Source organism: Oncorhynchus masou, chromosome 1 (assembly GCF_036934945.1).
Source record: "Oncorhynchus masou masou isolate Uvic2021 chromosome 1, UVic_Omas_1.1, whole genome shotgun sequence".
Classification (NCBI taxonomy): domain Eukaryota; kingdom Metazoa; phylum Chordata; class Actinopteri; order Salmoniformes; family Salmonidae; genus Oncorhynchus; species Oncorhynchus masou.
In genome coordinates this window covers 34,036,945-34,057,061 of record NC_088212.1, presented here as the reverse complement: position 1 = coordinate 34,057,061, position 20,117 = coordinate 34,036,945, and the positions used below count along the sequence as shown (strand labels likewise).

The 20,117-nt window shown below is 43.6% G+C and overlaps 1 protein-coding gene across 2 annotated transcripts in view; it reads right to left on the bottom strand.

Annotated features, from left to right (window-relative positions):
• serinc5 (serine incorporator 5) overlaps positions 1–20,117 on the bottom strand; it is a 60,491-nt gene that overhangs the window by 37,258 nt on the left and 3,116 nt on the right. Inside the window, exon 2 of one of the 2 annotated variants that reach the window (XM_064969721.1) lies at positions 2,400–2,567. The exons of the other annotated variant lie outside the window; for it this stretch is intronic. Coding sequence (XP_064825793.1) covers positions 2,400–2,567 — 168 coding nt within the window. The remainder of the gene's footprint in view (positions 1–2,399; positions 2,568–20,117) is intronic. 2 annotated transcript variants of the gene reach the window in all.

The window sequence follows — 20,117 nt, the reverse complement described above, 5'->3', positions numbered from 1 at the left end:
ATTTCCTAGAACTAAAGCTGGTTATAGTTTTCAGCCAAAACCATGTTGATCTTGTGTGTCACTGTTGCACTCCCTACAGACCATGTCAACAAGAGTGACATGCTCTCCTATTTACTCAGACCAAGTGACCAAGCCAGATGACACATAGAAAAGTGTTGTAATAGTATTTTGTTACAATGAGGCATAATAACATCACCATCGGAGAGACAGAGAAAGATAACATCATTAGCTCATGAAGGGCTCGGCTCATTTTTAGAGGGGAACATCCAGAAGGGAAACCCCCTACTGCAGCTCCTGGCCCATCTCCAGCTCCTGACCCAGCTCCTGACCCAGCTCCTGACTCAGCTCCTGGCCCATCTCCAGCTCCCGACCCAACTCCTGACTCAGCTCCTGGCCCATCTCCAGCTCCCGACCCAGCTCCTGACTCAGCTCCTGACCCATCTCCAGCTCCCGACCCAGCTCCCGACTCAGCTCCTGACCCATCTCCAGCTCCTGACCCAGCTCCTGACTCAGCTCCTGACCCATCTCCAGCTCCCGACCCAGCTCCTGACTCAGCTCCTGACCCATCTCCAGCTCCCGACCCAGCTCCCGACTCAGCTCCTGACCCATCTCCAGCTACCGACCCAGCTCCTGACTCAGCTCCTGACCCATCTCCAGCTCCCGACCCAGCTCCTGACTCAGCTCCTGACCAATCTCCAGCTCCCGACCCAGCTCCTGACTCAGCTCCTGGCCCATCTCCAGCTCCCGACCCAGCTCCCGACCCAGCTCCTGACCCATCTCCAGCTCCCGACCCAGCTCCTGACCCAGCTCCTGGCCCATCTCCAGCTCCCGACCCAGCTCCTGACCCAGCTCCCGACCCAGCTCCTGACCCAGCTCCCGACCCAGCTCCAGCTCCTGACCCAGCTCCCGACCCTACTACAGCTCCCGACCCTACTACAGCTCCTGACCCAGCTCCAGCTCCCGACCCAGCTCCAGCTCCTGACCCTACTACAGCTCCCGACCAAGCTTCAGCTCTTGACCCAGATCCTGACCCCACTACAGCTCCCGACCCTACTACAGCTCCTGACCCAGCTCCAGCTCCCGACCCAGCTCCCGACCCTACTACAGCTCCCGACCAAGCTTCAGCTCCTGACCCAGATCCCGACCCTACTACAGCTCCCGACCCTACTACAGCTCCTGACCCAGCTCCAGCTCCCGACCCTACTACAGCTCCTGACCCAGCTCCAACTCCCGACCGTACTACAGCTCCAGCTCTCGACCCAGCTCCTGACCCAGCTCCAGTTCCTGACCCAGCTCCCGACCCAGCTTCAGCTCCCGACAAAACTCCAGCTCCTGACCCAGCTCCTGACCCAGTTCCAGCTCCTGACCCAGCTCCAGCACCGGTCCAAACCCACGAGACAATACTTTCACAATGGGTGGATCAAACAAACAGAGAGCTACTAAGACTTTTCTCCATAATAACAACTGGCTAAGAGTCCAGAGTGGATCAGCCTGGGGCAGTAAAGCCATTCGGAAAGTGGCATCTTTCTCACAGCAAAGACAGAACACCATAATACTGAAGAAAGAGAAGCACACACCCAGGAAATGCTGAATAGCACCGTGGCGTTCCCTCTTTCACTCAGCTCCCTAGTCCCTACCCTCCCTCTGTGAATAATAACCACCTCGCAGCCTCACACCTGTGGCCTTCACCTGCCCATGTGGAGCCCTCTGTACTAACTACAAACTGAGCTGGGGCCGACAGAGAATGAAGCATTAACTTGGTAGAGTATCCTGATAAATAGATGTAGCCTACAGTACATGGACATACATGTATATGTGGAATAACTGAGCTAGGGTGTAGTAACTGAACTGTGGGGTTTACTGTACATGCCACGTTCCTCTTGTAGTCAGGAGTGAACTGGCAGCAGGACAGAGCACACTGAGGGAGGCTGTAACTCTGAGTTAGCCCCTGTGGCAGCCTGCACTAAACTAGGCCATCCTAACTACCGTACAATTACACACACAGGAAATGACACACAGCAGCCTTTTCCATAGCTCCGCTCCACTCTTCCAGGGAAGGCTTTATTACAGGGTTTTTGTGGAGATTAGAGCGTCCAAAACTATTCTAGAGATTTACTGGGTCTCTGTGTCTAAAACAACATCAAGGCCGGATACGAGACAGGACCAGACATTTAGGTGGTGCGAGCATGTTTTGTGTGTGTGTGCATGCACGTAGAGCAGAGTGTGTGTGTGTGTGTGTGTGTGTGTGTGTGTGTGTGTGTGTGTGTGTGTGTGTGTGTGTGTGTGTGTGTGTGTGTGTGTGTGTGTGTGTGTGTGTGTGTGTGTGTGTGTGTGTACGTGTGTGTGTGTGTACGTGCGTGCGGGTGTGACTGTCTCCATGCGATCGTCCGCATACTCACGTGGTCCCTCATCTCCTGCTCCACGGTGGGTGACATCATGACGACACAGATGACGGTGACGAGGAGGAAGTAGAGGGCGTACATGAAGCGTGTCGATGTGGACTGCTTGATTTTAGGACAGCAGCCACAACAACAGGAGCAGGCTGCCGAGCCACAGCAGCACGCCAGCTACACCAGAAGAGAGGAGGAGAGGCACCGATACAGTAGAATGTCATTATGCTCAATACCATTATGGGGCGGTATCCCCGACACAGATTATACCTCGTCCTGGATTAAAAAGCATTTTCAAAGGAGATTCTCCATTGAGATAAAAAAAAAGTTATGTCCAGCACTAGACTTCATCTGTGAAGGTGGAATCCATCCCTATAACAACGTAATCAGACCCAGTAACTTCTGCTTACAACTCAAGGAGGGGAAATGCACAAAGAGAGGGGGGGGGGGGGCTTGATGCAGCTAAGTGGTTGAGCCTGGCAACAAGGTTTAGAGCAGTAGCAGCTTCAGCAGGACCCTGGCTGGTAGAGTACAGAGCACGACAGGGTTCGATACTGCAGTCGCATTTGTGACTGTTTGGCTTGGCAGTGCGACACACATTTTAAATTGTTTTTTTTATTTTATTCCTGATTTATTCAACCGGTAATGTGCAATTAACCAAAATTAAACCAACTTTCTGAAAAGGCAACAAAGTTACAATTATTTACAATTAAACACTGTCAATTCCTAAGAATTTGTAAGACTCTTATTTGAATAAAATGGACAGAGACCAGTCTCAAAAATCAACCAGCTGCGTTTATTCTCGAGAGTACTGAACATGATACAGTTTACCACAGGTTATAAACTGAAGATGACGTCATTAGTTTGCGTACTACCCCGTCTCATCTCCGCTCCAGTACAATGGCTGTATGGTTCTCAAGACTTAGATACTTAATGACCAGAGTCAAGGTCTGCCTGTGTAGATAAGCATTCTAGCCAGTCTAGAGATAAGTTCATTCATTTCTACCAAGGAACAGACAGTCATTGTTCTAATTCTTGATTATATTTACACACATTATATTCAGTACTAAGGTTAAAAGAAAATTCATACATCGATACAGTAACATAATAGTATTCTGATTAGTCAGTCCTGATTGAAATGTATACATAATTAGTCATTATTGATCAAAAATCCCTTAACAATTCCCGAAGCTGTTTGCTTGCTATGTCGAGAGAGATGCACCATATCTTGCCAAACCCCCCTCCCCTTCTTCTTGATGCAAAGTTTTAAATTATACTCAAGACACATTATCTTCACATGTATTTTAGAGGCTGGTGAAGTATTTTGAATGATATTATTTAGATGATTTTGATGAAACATCAATTTACTTTAGGGCAATCCACCATCCTAACAGTGCACTGTGCACTTGCCAACGTGCCTGTCAAATAAATTACCAATATTTTATTTGGAAAGGCAACGAGGTACCGTAAGGCGGGCCAAGGTCCCTAAGGCCTGCCCATAATGCCAGGCCTGTTTGAATATTTGCAATGTGCAATTCAGTCATCATGGAATAGCCTACCTTGAAAATCAGACATTGCTGCAGTAGATATCTCAGATAGGGTGGAGTGAGGAACTAAGAGGGTTTTTATAAATAAGCATCTACCAGTTGGTCATTAGCACTGGAACAGAACACATCAGACCGTTACAAACACATGCGTTTTAATGCGTAGGGTTAGATAGACTGGCTTGTGTCCCTTTTGTATTACAAACAGATTATGCAACAGACAGAGGCATCTCAGATGGTAGGATAGTTTACTCCCATATAACAGACTATGTCACAATGTAGACCTCTGTAGGTCTAAATTCCGTCTGTTTAGTTATAAGAATGTATCATGTAAGAGAGACATGAGAGGAAAAGACAGGCATGGGATCAGAAAAGGATCTTGTGCACACTGTTTTTGTACCCCAGTACTGAAGCTCAGTGCAAACCTACCCTAACTTCCTCACCACAGCTGTGTATATTCTGTAGGATCTATTGGAAATCTTTAGGCTGGAGAACGGAACAGCAAGAGGGTGGGGTTCTAACTAGAGGAATAAATGAGAGTATCTCAGTATGGTGTATAATTATCCAGCTCCCTCCTTCAGAAAATAAGACAATGCCTCTGCTTATGAGAGCAGTTAGACAGAACAGGCCCATCTCTGTGTGGTGATTGGTAGCTTCAGAGGCTTCAGTTTCAACAGCGCGGGTTTGATGGGTAGGAGAATCAGCCCCCTTCTGTACATTCTATTCACCTATGACTGCATTGCCACACGTCTCCAACTCAATTTTCAAGTTTTCCGACGATACAACAGTGGTATGTACGTCTGATTACCAACAACGAGGAGAGCCCTCACGGAGTGGTGCCAGGAAAATAACCTCTCCCTTAAATTTAACACAAGCTGATCGTGGACTACAGGAGACATTCACATCGATGGGGGAGCAGAGGAGAGGGTCAAAAACGAGTCAAAGACCTGAAATAGTTCCTTCACACAGACAGTGTGGTGAAGAAGGCGCAACAGAACCTCTTCAACATCAGGAGGCTGAAAAAATGTGGCTTGGCCCCGGGCCATAAGACCCTCACAAACTTCTACAGGGAGCATCCTGACGGGCTGTATCCCCGCCTGGTACGGCAGTTGCACCCACCGCAACCACAGGGCTCTCCAGAGGGTGGTGCGGTTAGCTCAACACAATATCAGGGGCACACTGCCTGTCCACCAGGACATCTACAGCACTCGGTGTCACAGGAAGGCAAAGATGATCATCAAGGACCCCAGCCACGGCCTGTTCACACACTACCATCTAGAAGGCAGAGACCGTACAGGTGCATCAAAGTTAGGACCAAGAGACTGGTAAACAGCTTCTATCTCCAGGCCATCAGACTGTTGGACCACCACTAGCCGGCCTCTGCCCAGTACCCTGAACTGAACTTCAGACACTGTCACTAGCCGGCTACTAGGTCTACCCTGTACCTTAGTGACCGCTGCCCTATGTACAGTACATACTGTACAGTCATTAGGTTTGCAAAGGGTCGGAAACTTTCCGGGAAATTTTCGGAAACTTTCCATGGGAAGGTAAGCCCGGGAATTTTTCCGGGAATTTTTTCCAAAATTCATCAAAAAAAAGTTAGCTTATAACAGTGAACCTTTTTTGTGGGATACACATAAAGCAAATCTAGGTCTTGTGGCATATTTTGTTAAACTATCCTCAATTCAAGGGAGTTGCAACCCTCTGCATGCACAATGCATTCTTCCATCACATGTACAGCTGATTTTCAAGATCTTGCACACTAATAAGATGCTATTGAGCCCACACTACTACACTGTCTGAGCCAAGGACTACATGCTTTCTGGTAAGTTTTGATTACAATACTGGGTGGGGTGAATATATTTTATAGGACATACATGATTGTTTGTTAACTAGTAAATAGTAGCCTACAGCAAAGTGTGTTTAAATAATTTCTAACTTGTTAACAACTTCTGCTAGTTAGGTTTTGCTACCATGAGGGTTTTAGCTTGCTTGAGCCTTCTAACTGAGGAGTGTTAATTCACCTGTTTCCATACACATTTCATTTTAAAACATGTATCTTACAAAGGAGTTGTTTAATCTAACTGTTTAACTATTTATCTGTACATGGAATTGTATTATTATTATTTTTTACTAATTTCTTTCTAATCTTTACAGGAAAATTCCACAGGCACTATCTGATGTGTGGAGACATTTAACTGCAGCTAATGTAGAAGGAAAAGCTGTGGACATTTGCAAATACTGTGCCAGATCATATGTGAAGAATGTAACAAAGTTGCAGAATCATCTGGCCAAGTGCATAAAGTCCCCTCTGCGCTCACAACAAGCAACCTCTGACAAAAGTGCTTCTACTTCTATTCAAGGTGAAAATGATGAATCAGATACCTTATCGATAGCAACAGCTCATGTTCTTCCTGGAATCAGAAGTTTTTTTGACTCAATGGAGGAAGGTAGTAAGAGAAATGCTGATGAATGTCTTGCTTGGGCTGTGTATGCAACTGGTTCACCTCTGATGCGCACAGGCAATGTGTATTGGAAGAGATTTCTTAATGTTCTTCGCACAGCATACACCCCTCCAGGCAGACATGATATATCTACTCATTTGCTGGATGCAGAGTTCACAACAATGGATACACTCTACAAGAGAGCCAAAGAAATGGTTAGGTATGTGAAGGGTCATCAAGTTATTGCAGCAATCTACCTCACCAAGCAAAGTGAGAAGAATAAGAGCATCACATTGAAACTGCCCAGCAACACCCGTTGGGGTGGTGTTGTCATCATGTTTGACAGCCTCCTGGAGGGGAAGGAGTCTCTCCAAGAAATGGCCATATCACAGTCTGCCGATATGGACAGCCCCATCAAGACGATCCTCCTGGATGATGTATTTTTAGGAGAGAGTGGTAAGCAGCCTGAAACTCCTGAAACCTATAGCAGTAGCCATTGCACGGATTGAGGGAGACAATGCCATCCTGTCTGATGTTCAGACTCTGCTTGCAGATGTAAGAGAAGAAATCTGTACTGCCCTGCCCACTTCACTGTTGCTCCAAGCAGAGTAAACTTCAATTCTGAAATACATCACAAAACGTTAAGACTTCTGCCGAAGCCCATACTCGCCGCAACGTACATGTTGGACCCCAAGCATGCTGGCAAGAGCATCCTGTCTGGTGCAGAGATCAACAAGGCCTATGGTGTCATCACTATCGTGTTTCGCCACTGTGGCCTGGATGAGGGCAAGGTTCTTGGCAGTCTGGCGAAGTACACTTCCAAGCGAGGGCTTTGGGATGGAGATGCAATATGGCATCTATCGTCCCAACATATCTCATCAGCCACCTGGTGGAAGGGACTTTGTGGATCTAAGGCTCTTTCTCTTTTTCATCCTCCAAATCCCACCAAGATCAGACGCCTCAGAGCGCAACTGGTCCTTGTTTGGGAAAACACACACCAAAGCACGCAACAGGTTGACCAATACAAGGGTTGAAAAATTGGTGGAAATCCAGACAAAGTTTAGGCTCTTTGAGCCTGACAACGAGCCATCCTCAACCAAGTTGGAAAGTGACAGTGAAGATGAGGCCTCAGAGTCTGATGTTCAAGAGGTGGACATTGAGGAGGTCCATGGAGAAGACATGGAAGCCTGAGAGGATAACAACCAAAGCTTTAGTTTCTAGACTATCATTTTACAGATGTATGTTGAAAACATTTTTGGGAGATGCGATGGATCATTGGGGATTATTCAATGTTCCCTTTCTTTTGTTGTTCAGTGAAATCACCCCATGTGAAGAGTCAACTCATTTAATTAAAGTTCAATTCGTAACTAAATTGTTATTTTTATTTTTCTATTGGAAGAATTTAATAATTTGCAATTATGTCTACTTATGATAAGGTAAAAGGTTTATATTTGCTCCATATGATATGGTAAATATATCCAATGCAAAAACCATTTAAATAGTAGTAATGTTAATTTCCATATATTTTTGTTAATTCCCACGGAAAGTTTCCACCTCTGAATATTCCCCAAAATGTGCAACCATAACAGTCACTGGTCACTTTAAAGTTGACATACTGTTGACCCACTTTATATGTACAGTATGGTGTAGCTCACTCTAATATATCTACTGCTATACATATCATTCCTAGTACATATAGTGCAAATTCATCCGGTGTAGATACGTAAAGATTGCATTTGGATTACTGTTACAGTGCTATTTGGACTGTTAATTGGATTCATTCCTAGTTGATTATGTGTGTATCTGTTTGACATTTTACTGCATTGTTAACAGCTAGTAACACAATAATTTCGCTGCACCCGCTATAACATCTGCTAAACTGTGTACGTGACCAAATTCTTTCAAATCTACCAGTGTATGGGGTATTACAGGAAGTGTCAACGAGTGGGGGCTGGAGGTAATGTGCAGGATATTGTGTAGAGTTGATTTTGGGCCTAAATCCTCTACTACACTGCACAGGAATAAATGGGATTAGTTCCTCTCTTTGATAATAATTAATTAGGCAACACAGACTCAAGAAGTGGAGTAGAAAAAGGGTTGAGTGGGTGTTGGCTTTCTTTAGTGAGTGTGTATTTAGCCGTTTAGCTAATCTAATAGAGCCAGTGTATGGGGACACTCAAACACTAACACAGTGGGACGAACAGACAATGAGGGGGCTAGAGGAACTAAGTGGGGCTGAGTGAATAGCTAGCTACCGTACCGAGGCATTCCACAGCACACAGAGACAATGGAGATGCCATGACAACCAACTCTGACCCTCCCCTCCCTCAGGTGGTCTGCCTGTATGTTTGGAAGCCCCCGTTCAGACAATATTAGCATCCAGCCTGCCAAACTATTACCCCTCAATCTGTAGCCATCGACCCCTCATCCCAACCACACCACCCTCATACCACCCTCCACACACTCACACCCAATCACACACACTAACCCACAAAGGGTTACATGGCAAGGCTACTAGTTCTACAAATAGCTTCTACAAAAAGCCTACAGAACCACACTCCTCTTCCACTGACACCACCCCAACCCCCACTGTGACTCAACCATCGCTGGACCCTAGGGACAATGACAACTCTCTCTCTCCTTCTAGATCTTTCTGTTATACTCTCCCTCTCTCTCTCCCTCTCCCATCCTTCAGCTGTCCCAGGAGTTAGGGGTGGAATGGGATAGCCCCTTCTCTAAAGGAGTCAGTAAACTAGAGACCCTGCCCTGTTGTTCTCACACAAAGACGCACACAGTCACACACATGCATGAATACATACATCCACGCACAAACCCACACACACCTTCTCCCATTTTCCTCTGTGTAAAACCAGTGGGCCACTCAGAGCTTTAGTATAACGGGATGCTTGGCCTTGGATTTACTTCAGTGCATTCCACGTAAAAAGTCAAATGAGCACTAATGTCAAGTTCATAGAAGCAAATCAAACTTGGTGTAAAATGAAAGCTAAGAGTCTATATGTTTTAGAAATTAATGCATATATCATTTTTTTCAAAATTTTATGTTCAAAAAATTGGGAATAGATGAATGCTTTGATTTCTGGTAAAACAGATGGAAAAGAGGCCTTAAAAAACATCTTGCAGACAAATTCTTCAAAGGTATTAGAAATACATCAAAACTAGGCTTGGGCGATATACCGTTTATTCCGTATACCGGGGTATTTCAAAATACTGACTGTATGATTTTCAATACTGTAAAAAAAAAATGAATTAAAAACATACAGTACCAGTGAAACATTTGGAAACACCTACTCATTCAATGTTTTTATTTATTTTTTACTATTTTTTACATTGTAGAATAATAGTGAAGACAAACTATGAGATAACACATATGGAATCATGTAGTAACCAAAAAAGAGTTAAACAAATCGACATTTATTTTATATTTGAGATTTTTCAAAGTATCAACCTTGGTGACAGCTTTGCAAACTCTTGCGCATTCTCTCAACCAGCTTCTTGAGGTAGTCACCTGGAATCCATTTCAATTAACAGGTGTGCTTTGTGTGGTGGCATTTTTCTGCTTTACCAAATGAGGAGAGTTACAAACTTCACACCAGTCAGAGTTACACTTAAACTACATATTTTTTTATTAAGAGCTTTGCAATATCCCTTTTTGATTTTCAATGATGTGCTATCTCTAATGAACCATTGAAAAGTCCCACCAGAAAAGTACAAAGATCTGTTATAGCCAAAATACATCCCTCTCAACTTATATGACGATCCACAGATCTGAGGAACTGTTCACAAAGAAATACTTTTTCTTGAGAAAGGAGTATCCCTTAGCCAGATAACATTCACTATAAATTATCGTTCAGTTTGGTCCCTCAGACGTGGTTCTAATCTCATTCCTGGTACTTCATAGCACAGAACCATTAACCTCATCCAATCTGGAATGCTCTTTAGGTTTTATCACCCAAAGACATTGTAAATCTCCTCTGTCAGTGCTATCTCATAGAGGCCCATCCTCAATGGAACACACACACAGTACTCTATTCTGTCGAATGTAACAACTATTACAATGCAATTCAAACATTATAACATAATCTTGCAATTTTCCACGACACTTGTTAAAAGTTTATTTGTGGAATTTATTTCCTTTTTAATGCATTTGAGGCAATCAGTTGTGTTGTGACCAGGTGGGGTTGGTATACATAAGAAAGCCCTATTTGGTAAAATACTATGACAAGAACAGCTCAAATAAGGAAAGGGAAATGACAGTCCGTCATTACTTTAAGACATGAAGGTCAGTCAATCTGGAAAATTTAAAGGACTTGGAAAGTGGCCTCAAGTGCAGCTGCGAAAACCATCAAGTGCTATGATGAAACTGGCTCTCATGAGATCCGCCACAGGAAAGGAAGCCCCAGAGTTAACTCTGCTGCAGAGGATAAGTTCATTAGAGTTACCAGCCTCAGAAATTGCAGCCCAAATAAATGCATCACAGAGTTCTAGTAACAGACACATCTCAACGTCAACTGTTCAGAGAAGACTGCGTGAATCAGGCCTTCATGGTCGAATTGCTGCAAAGAAACCACTACTAAAGGACACCAATAATATGAAGAGACTTGCTTGGGCCAAGAAACACGAGCAATTGACAATAGAACCGGTGGAAATCTGTCCTTTGGTCTGATGAGTCCCAAATTGAGATTTTTGGTTCCAACCGCCATGTCTTTGTGAGATGCAGAGTAGGTAAATGGATGATCACCGCATGTGTGGTTCCCACTGTGAAGCATGGAGGAGGAGGTGTGATGTGTGGGGGTTCTGTGCTGGAAGGAAAAGCAGACAACAGTGTGCAAATCTGTCATCAAGGTAAAGGGTGGCTACTTTGAAGAATCTCTCATAAAATGTATTTTGATTTGTTTAACACTTTTTTTTGGTTACTATATGATTCCATATGTGTTATTTTATAGTTTTGATGTCTTCACTATTATTTTACAATGTAGAAAATAACCCTGTCCAAACTTGGTACTGTATATATTACATGTTTTTTTGGGGGGGGCACCCTAGCCTTGTGGGGGCTGCGCAGTGCGTTGTACGCCACTGATATTAACTAACTATAAGTTAAACCTACAATATGTAACTTTCTGTGCAACCTGACCAAATTCACATGGAAATGTGTCATTATCGTTTAAAGCCAATCTAGGAAGCGGTGGATCTGTTCTAGGTGCTCTATTTCTATGCTTCCTGTTCTTAAGTTTAGTTTTCGTGTACTTTCGGTTTTGTACACCAGCTTCAAACAGCTGAAAATACAATATTTTTGGTTATGTAAAATATATTTCACAGCAGTTTAGATGGTACAATGATTCTCTACACAATGACTACTTGTTTTGTCACATAAAATACAATTTGGTGAACTATTAGAATTTTAGCAATCAGGAAATGGAGACGCAATTTCTGCATATTGCACTTTTAATTCTAACTATAAGAAATCTAAGATGTGTCATAAATGACTTTCAGCTCAGGACTCCAGCTATGCATTCGGTTTGCTAACTTTCCAGCTGAGTAGCTAGATGTCAAGATCAAGTATGAAAATCTAGATACCGCCCAAAACACAATCATTTTGAAGTAAAGACCCCTGCCAACTAATATCAACATTTAAATTAAGTTTTGCAGAAATTATTTGCCTTCTCTAAGTTTAAGAAATATTACCAACTGTTTTGTAATTCTGTTACCAAAAACCCACATACCTTTAAGATATTTTCTGTCCCCCGTGAGGATAATGTAAGCTCACAGAAATAATAAGTAAACAATTTGGTTTAGAACTTATTAAGTGACTAAAATGTGTCATTCTGTTACCTAATTGGTAGCAGAATGACCAATACATCTGAAACAGAATGACTGCAACTGAATTGGCTACAATGGGAATTCATAGTAGTGACAAACCACAGTTGGGTCACCTGCTACTGTCCTCCCTTCCACTGACATACTGTTATGTTCAGCTCATAACGGTTTTCTTTCAGTTGCGGGGTGGTCAAAGCAAGAGTATGAAAACGGTCTGGACAACGCCTTCCGCTCTATCCCCCTGTCTCTCTTCTCTCTCTCTCCAGTTAATGTCACCTCTCCCAGCTCTTAGTGACAGCCACCAATGAGTCCCCTCTCTTTCCATTTACTGATAAACAGCCCTCTCACCCACTGAGCATCGACCGACATGGGACATCCATGGATGTTGAGAGGTAGTTGAAATTTGGTCCGTCCAAATCTGATCTGACCAATCACAGACGTCTGTTTCATAAATTTGATAGCAAAGTACAGTACATTACAGAACAGTACAGTAAAGAAAAGTAGAGTAGAGTTTAGTACAGTAGAGAATACTAGAGTAGAGTACAGTATAATTTACTGTATTGTACTGTACTGAACTAAATTATACAGTACATTACTGAATTCTACTGTAGTGTACTGTGCTGTACTGTAATGAACTTTACTCTACTGTGCTGTGATGTCCAAACATGTGAAACATAGACGTCTATGATTGGCACACGGTTGGTCCAATCCGGAACATTTGGTCTTGTCTGGGGCGGAGATCGTTAGAATACTAGCCAGTGTGCAGAATAATACCCAAACATGCCAAAGTGGAAATTAAATATTTCTACCATTGTGTGCCTATTCAGGATACATCACCATGTAGAGAATGACATTCATAATTATGCATTTCTGTGTCGTACATACACTACGTGACCAAAAATATGTGGACACCTGCTCGTAGAACATCTCGTTCCAAAATCATGGGCATTAATATGGAGTTGGTCCCCCCCTTTGCTGCTATAACAGCCTCCACTCTTCTGGGAAGGCTTTCCACTAGATGTTGGAACTTTGCTGCGGGGACTTGATTCCATTCAGCCACAAGGGCATTAGTGAGGGTGGAGACTGATGTTGGCCATTTAGGCCTGGCTCGCAGTTGGTGTTCCAATTCATCCCAAAGGTGTTCGATGGGGTTGAGGTCAGGGTTCTATGCAGGCCAATCAAATTCTTCCACACCGATCTAGAAAAAATATTTCTGTATGGACCTTGCTTTGTGAACGGGAGCATTGTCAAGCTGAAACAGGAAAGGGCCTTCCCCAAACTGTTGCCATAAAGTTGGAAGCACAGAATTGTCTAGAGTGTCATTGTATGCTGTAGTGTTAAGATTTTCCTTCACTGGAACTAAGGGGCTTAGCCCGAATCAGGAAAAACAGCCCCAGACCATTATTCCTCCTCCACCAAACTTTACAGTTGTCACTATGCATTCTGGCAGGTAGCGTTCTACTGGCATCCGCCAAACCCAGATTCTTCTGTCGGACTGACAAATGGTGAAGCGTGATTCATCACTCCAGACAAGTGTTCCACTGCTCCAGAGTCCAATGGCGGCGAGCTTTACACCATTTCAGCCGACACTTGGCATTGCGCATGGTGATCTTAGGCTTGTGTGCGACTACTTGTCCATGGAAACCTATTTCACTGACATTGCTTCCAGAGGCAGTTTGGAACTCGGTAGTGAGTGTTGCAACCGAGGACAGACGATTTACACGCACTACACACTTCAGCAATCAGTGGTCCAGTTCTGTGAGCTTGTGTGGCCTACCCCTTCGCAGCTGAGCCGTTGTTGCTCCTTGACGTTTCCACATACAACTGCACTTACAGTTGACCAGGGCAGAAACTTGACGAACTGACTTGTTGGAAAGATGTCATCCTATGACAGTGCCACATTGAAAGTCACTAAGCTCTTCAGTAAGGTCGTTCTACTGCCAATGTTTGACTGTGGAGATTGCATGGCTGTGCGCTCGATTTTATACACTTGTCAGCAATGGGTGTAGCTGAAATAGCCGAATCCACTAATTTGACGGGGTGTCCACATACTTTTGTATATATATAACAAGTGACATCAATAAGGGATCATAGCTTTCACCAGGTTTCAACTGATCAGTCAGTGTCTTGGGAAGAGCAGGCATTCATAATGTTTTGCATACTCAGTGTACACACTGCATTTCGACATCATTACAAAATTGAGGGCTTGAAAAAGAATGAATCAGCAGGTTGACACAACAACAACAGACAGATGAGTGTGTGAAACCCACAGCTGTTCCCAGGTCGAGGGATATCTCTAACACTATGGGATACCACTACAGGACTGAGATAGCAACAAAAGAGGGTGGAGAGCACACACGCACGCGCGTGCGCACGCACGCACGCACGCACGCACACACACACACCACACACACACACACACACACACACACACACACACACACACACACACACACACACACACACACACACGGGTCAAACCCAGACTGTGAAACAATAAGCAGAACACAACACCGGCAAATCAGGATAAGACTGTATCTGAACACAACAGCTACATGTAAAGTCATGCTATGGTTACATCAAGCCAGCCAGCATCCCCGTTTGGCAAAAACATTTGCAGCAACCCCACCCTTAAACTACTTCCCATGGCTATGACCCTCTCCCTCACTCGCTTTGTGTCTGCAGAGAGAACGAGAGAGGATGTGACCACAGAAACCCAGGAAGACAAAGACAGAAGGTTGAGGCACACACACACAAACACACGCCTGCCTACACACACACACACACACACACACACACACACACACACACACACACACGGGCCGACAGAGTTAGGAGCCAGGGCTAGGGGTAGTATAGAGTAGAGTTGACCTGTGCCACTTTCTCCCCTGACTGACAGCAGCTCTATTTTCTCTATAGCTAGGCAGCTACATGCACAGTGCAGAAATGTATCACTGAACTAGAGGTCGACCGATAATGATTTTTCAACGCCAATACCAATACCGATTATTGGAGGGCCAAAAAAAAAGCCGATACCGATTAATCGGCCGATTTATTTTTTATTTTTTTGTAATAATGACAATTACAACAATACTGAATGAACACTTATTTAAACTTAATATAATACATCAATAAATTCAATTTAGCCTCAAATAAATAATGAAACATGTTCAATTTGGTTTAAATAATGCAAAAACAAATAGCTGTAGAAGTAAGTAAAAGTGCAATATGTGCCATGTAAAAAAGCTTACGTTTAAGTTCCTTGCTCAGAACATGAGAACATATGAAAGCTGGTGGTTCCTTTTAACATGAGTCTTCAATATTTCCAGGTAAGAAGTTTTAGGTTGAAGTTGTTATAGGAATTATAGGACTATTTCTCTCTATACGATTTGCATTTCATATACCTTTGACTATTGGATGTTCTTATAGGCACTTTAGTATTGCCAGTGTAACAGTATAGCTTCCGTCCCTCTCCTCGCCCCTACCTGGGCTCGAACCAGGAACACATCGACAACAGCCACCCTCGAAGCAGCGTTACCCATGCAGAGCAAGGGGAACAACCACTCCAAGTCTCAGAGCGAGTGACGTTTGAAACGCTATTATCGCGCACCTTGCTAACTAGCTAGCCATTTCACATCGGTTACACCAGCCTAATCTCGGGAGTTGATAGGCTTGAAGTCATAAACAGCTCAATGCTTGAAGCACAGCGAAGAGCTGCTGGCAAAACGCACTAAAGTGCTGTTTGAATGAATGCTTACGAGCCTGCTGGTGCCTACCACCTCTCAGTCACTCTGCTCTATCAAATCATAGACTTAATTATAACATAATAACACACAGAAATACGAGCCTTAGGTCATTAATATGGTCGAATCCGGAAACTATCATCTCGAAAACAAGACGTTTATTCTTTCAGTGAAATACGGAACCGTTCCTTATATTATCTAACTGGTGGCATCCCTAAGTCTAAATATTCCTGTTACATTGCACAACCTTCAATGTTATGTCATAATTACGTAAAATTCTGGCAAATTAAGGGGCCCAAACTGTTGCATATACACTGACTGCGTGCAATGAATGCAAAAGAAGTGATACAATTTCACCTGGTTAATATTGCCTGCTAACCTGGATTTCTTTTAGCACAATATGCAGGTTTAAAAAATATATACTTCTGTGTATTGATTTTAAGAAAGGCATTGATGTTTATGGTTATGTACAGTCATGCAACGATTGTGCTTTTTTCGCAAATGCGCTTTTGTTAAATCATCCCGTTTGGCGAAGTTGGCTGTCTTTGTTAGGAAGAAATAGTCTTCACAGTTCGCAATGAGTCATGTTAGCAGGCAATATTAACTAAATATGCAGATTTAAAAAGATATACTTGTGTATTGATTTTAAGAAAGGCATTGATGTTTATGGTTAGGTACACATTGGAGCAAAGACCGTCCTTTTTCGCGAATTCGCACCGCATCGATTATATGCAACGCAGGACACGCTAAATAAACTAGTAATATCATCAACCATGTGTAATTAACTAGTGATTATGATTGATTGATTGTTTTTTATAAGATAAGTTTAGTGCTAGCGAGCAACTTACCTTGGCTTACTGCATTCCCGTAACAGGCAGTCTCCTCGTGGAGTGCAATGTAATCAGGTGGTTGGAGCGTTGGACTAGTTAACTGTAAGGTTGCAAGATTGAATCCCTAAGCTGACAAGGTAAAAATCTGTCATTCTGCCCCTGAACAAGGCAGTTAACCTATTGTTCCTAGGCCGTCATTGAAAATAAGAATGTGTTCTTAACTGACTTGCCTAGTTAAATAAAGGATAAATAAAGGTGTAAAAATAATAATAATAATACATTTTTAAAAATTGGCCAAATCGGTGTCCAAAAATACAGATTTCCGGTTGTTATGACAACTTGAAATCGGCCCTAATTAATCGGCCATTCCGATTAATCGGTCGACCTCTACACTGAACTGCTTCCTATACACTGACACGGACACACAATCACACACACACACAATCACACATACAGGTTTATCAACTCCTTAACGGGGTAAATACAGCCCCTGGTTACGCTAAACAAAGACAGGCGTATAAAGGAAGAGAGAAAGCGAGAGAGAAAGGGACAAAGGGAATGTTGAGCAACCCAAGAGGCATCCATGACAGAAACAAACCGTAGAAAAGAGACCCACAGAGGCACAGGCGGACAGACAGACAGTAGACAGAGGCACAGGCGGACAGACAGACAGTACAGAGGAAGAATGTGGTCCAGTCATAACACACTGCTACACAGCCATATTTACCTTTACCTCCGACACAACCGCACAGATAAAGCATCTTGCTAATAACTGTGTTATAGACAATGGGATACCTCTAGTTACATGTCAAACTTCAATGTGTAGCAGCTTTTTTCATCTGAGATGGATATCAAGTATCAAACACATGTATGCCTATGCATTATGCAACCATCTCTTGTCAAGTGCTGGCTGAGTCAGCGGTTTATAGGGATGTAACGATTCACAGATATGCAAGGGAAGGTTGCACAATATATTTCCACAAAACGAACAACTTAGGTTGATGATATTCCATCTAAACAGTATTTATGCAAAAGTTGATCATTAAAAAGAAGTATACACTTCATTTATCAAAAACGCAACAATACATTTGGGCGTTGACGTCAAAAGAAGAACTGGTGGTGGTGGCAGTGCACTGTTTGGATCTAAATGCCAGAAGATGAATGGGAAGAAAGTCCTACCGCTTGGGGCAGACTGGGTGAGGGAGCTTCAGTCATATGCAGGCCTCACTTTTACAATTACCACGGCTACCAACAGTGGAAGAGTGGATTCAACATGAAGCTGAGGCCAATTTAAAAAAATATTTGACCTTTCCTGATCTTGCAATTCTGCATGGCATCTTCAGCGTTCAAATACTAAAATAGTTTGTGTGATATTATGCTTTATTCGTTGAGTGACAAACTATGTAACTTGCTAGGTTATTGATATCTATGCACTGTTGAAAATTGTGTTTTACGGGAAAAAAAGTAAGCTACCTGCTGAACGGGGCTTACAATAGATATTATTTAGATTGTTCAGGTTCACCATCAGCAATAGTTTTGGTAGTTTTTTAAACAATCAGTGTACTGTATATGGTCACTTTTAGAGAGGCTTACTGGATGGCAGAAGCAGGAGGAGAAGACCATTCGTTTTTGAGATGGGGGTGAACTCCAAAGTTGTTCTATATATTCCTTGGCGATAAATATTGATACATTACTAGCTCAAATAATTAATCTGCAAAAATGACAAGTTAATTGGTGGGTGATGGTGATTTCAGAACCAAGGTGGGGAGACAAAAACAATCTGCTACATTGCCCCCCCACCCCACACCCCTAATCTGATAGTGGGGAGGTAGATGCCTAGTCTCCCTTATGGCTCAGCTCAGGTGTCTACATCTCTCTTTCTCTCTTGCTTCCATTAGCACCAAGCAGACGGGCATTTCACTGGGTTTCATCATACTACCCTCTCTACATGCAGACCCTCAGCACATCTGGGTACATGCTAAATAAACATCCAAACATAAACACACACTAAACGAGAGCAGAGCAACTAGCTCCAGCCATAGTCCTACTCCCAACCACAACTATGCTCTCATCGTAGCCTGAGCCAAACTCTTGTCTTCTAATGGCTATACCTGGTACAGGCCAAGCCAATCAAATACCACATTATCCTGGGTTTTGATTGAGGGCTCAGCTCAAGTCCCCTCCTCCTACAGAAGCCTGTATTCGTCTGTGCTCACAGGCAGAGGGGTTTTGAAAGGACACTTCATCATAATCACTACACGTGTTGTTTCCTAAACATGAAGACAGTCTATGAGACTGACTATGCATATATACACTATGGCTTTGTTTACTTAGCCACGTTGGTTCAGAAGGAAACCTTCTGTTACTGTTCCAGGGTCAGATCTCTTTGCCCAAAGCCTGACCTCTACTATTATGGGCTAAACTGCCCAGCAGGCCTGGGATCAGTGTCTGAATGCAAAGTGGGGCCATGTGGCACTGTGGCAGGCCCGGAGTGACAGACATCTACTGGATGTTTATGTTAGTCAGCTGCAGGTGTGTGTGTCTGCCAGACTAGTACTGCAAGGCAGGTGTATGCTGAGTCAGTGTGTGACTACAGTGTGTCCCTACCTCTCACTGCTGTGTTTCTCACCATAACGTTATGTTTCCAACGTAGGTCAGAGTTACGGCTGTACCTATCAGAGACACCTCCCTGGTCCAGACTCTCCTGTCCCAGACTACTTCTCTTCGCGTCCATCTACACCACCGTTTCTGTCCCTATTCTGTCAAGCTCTGGCCCGTTTCTCTCCAATACTAATCGAATCCAAAACAGCCAGCCCCCCCACATTCAACCAAGAAGGAAATGAACAGACCACCCGCAGACCACACACACACACAGACAAGTAAGACACACACAAACGTATACACACACTGTCAAAACAAACACAAATACACACACACAGGTTGACAGGGACAAAGCTAATAGGGGTCTGTGACCGGATTAGCATATGGCCTGTAGAGCAGGACAATTTTGACAGTGTTTGTGCTTAATTTCCTGCAAATCTCAGCCACACACACACCACCCCTCATTTCCTTTGATTCCTTTCTCCATTGAATGGGCTGAAGGGATGGCCCTGACTGCACTGGATAAGGGATGTGTCCCTGTAATTAAATTCATCTGGAGGAGAAACTATTCCGTGTGGTTAGACTAGCAGGCAGTTAGGATCAGCCCTGGCCCATGATCCACTCCTCCTTAATGGAACAATGCCAAGAACTAGGTCTATTCCATGGGAAATATACGTTTTCTGTGTCCCTGCTTGGATGATATATTTTCCTCAAATATCTCAACATGAAG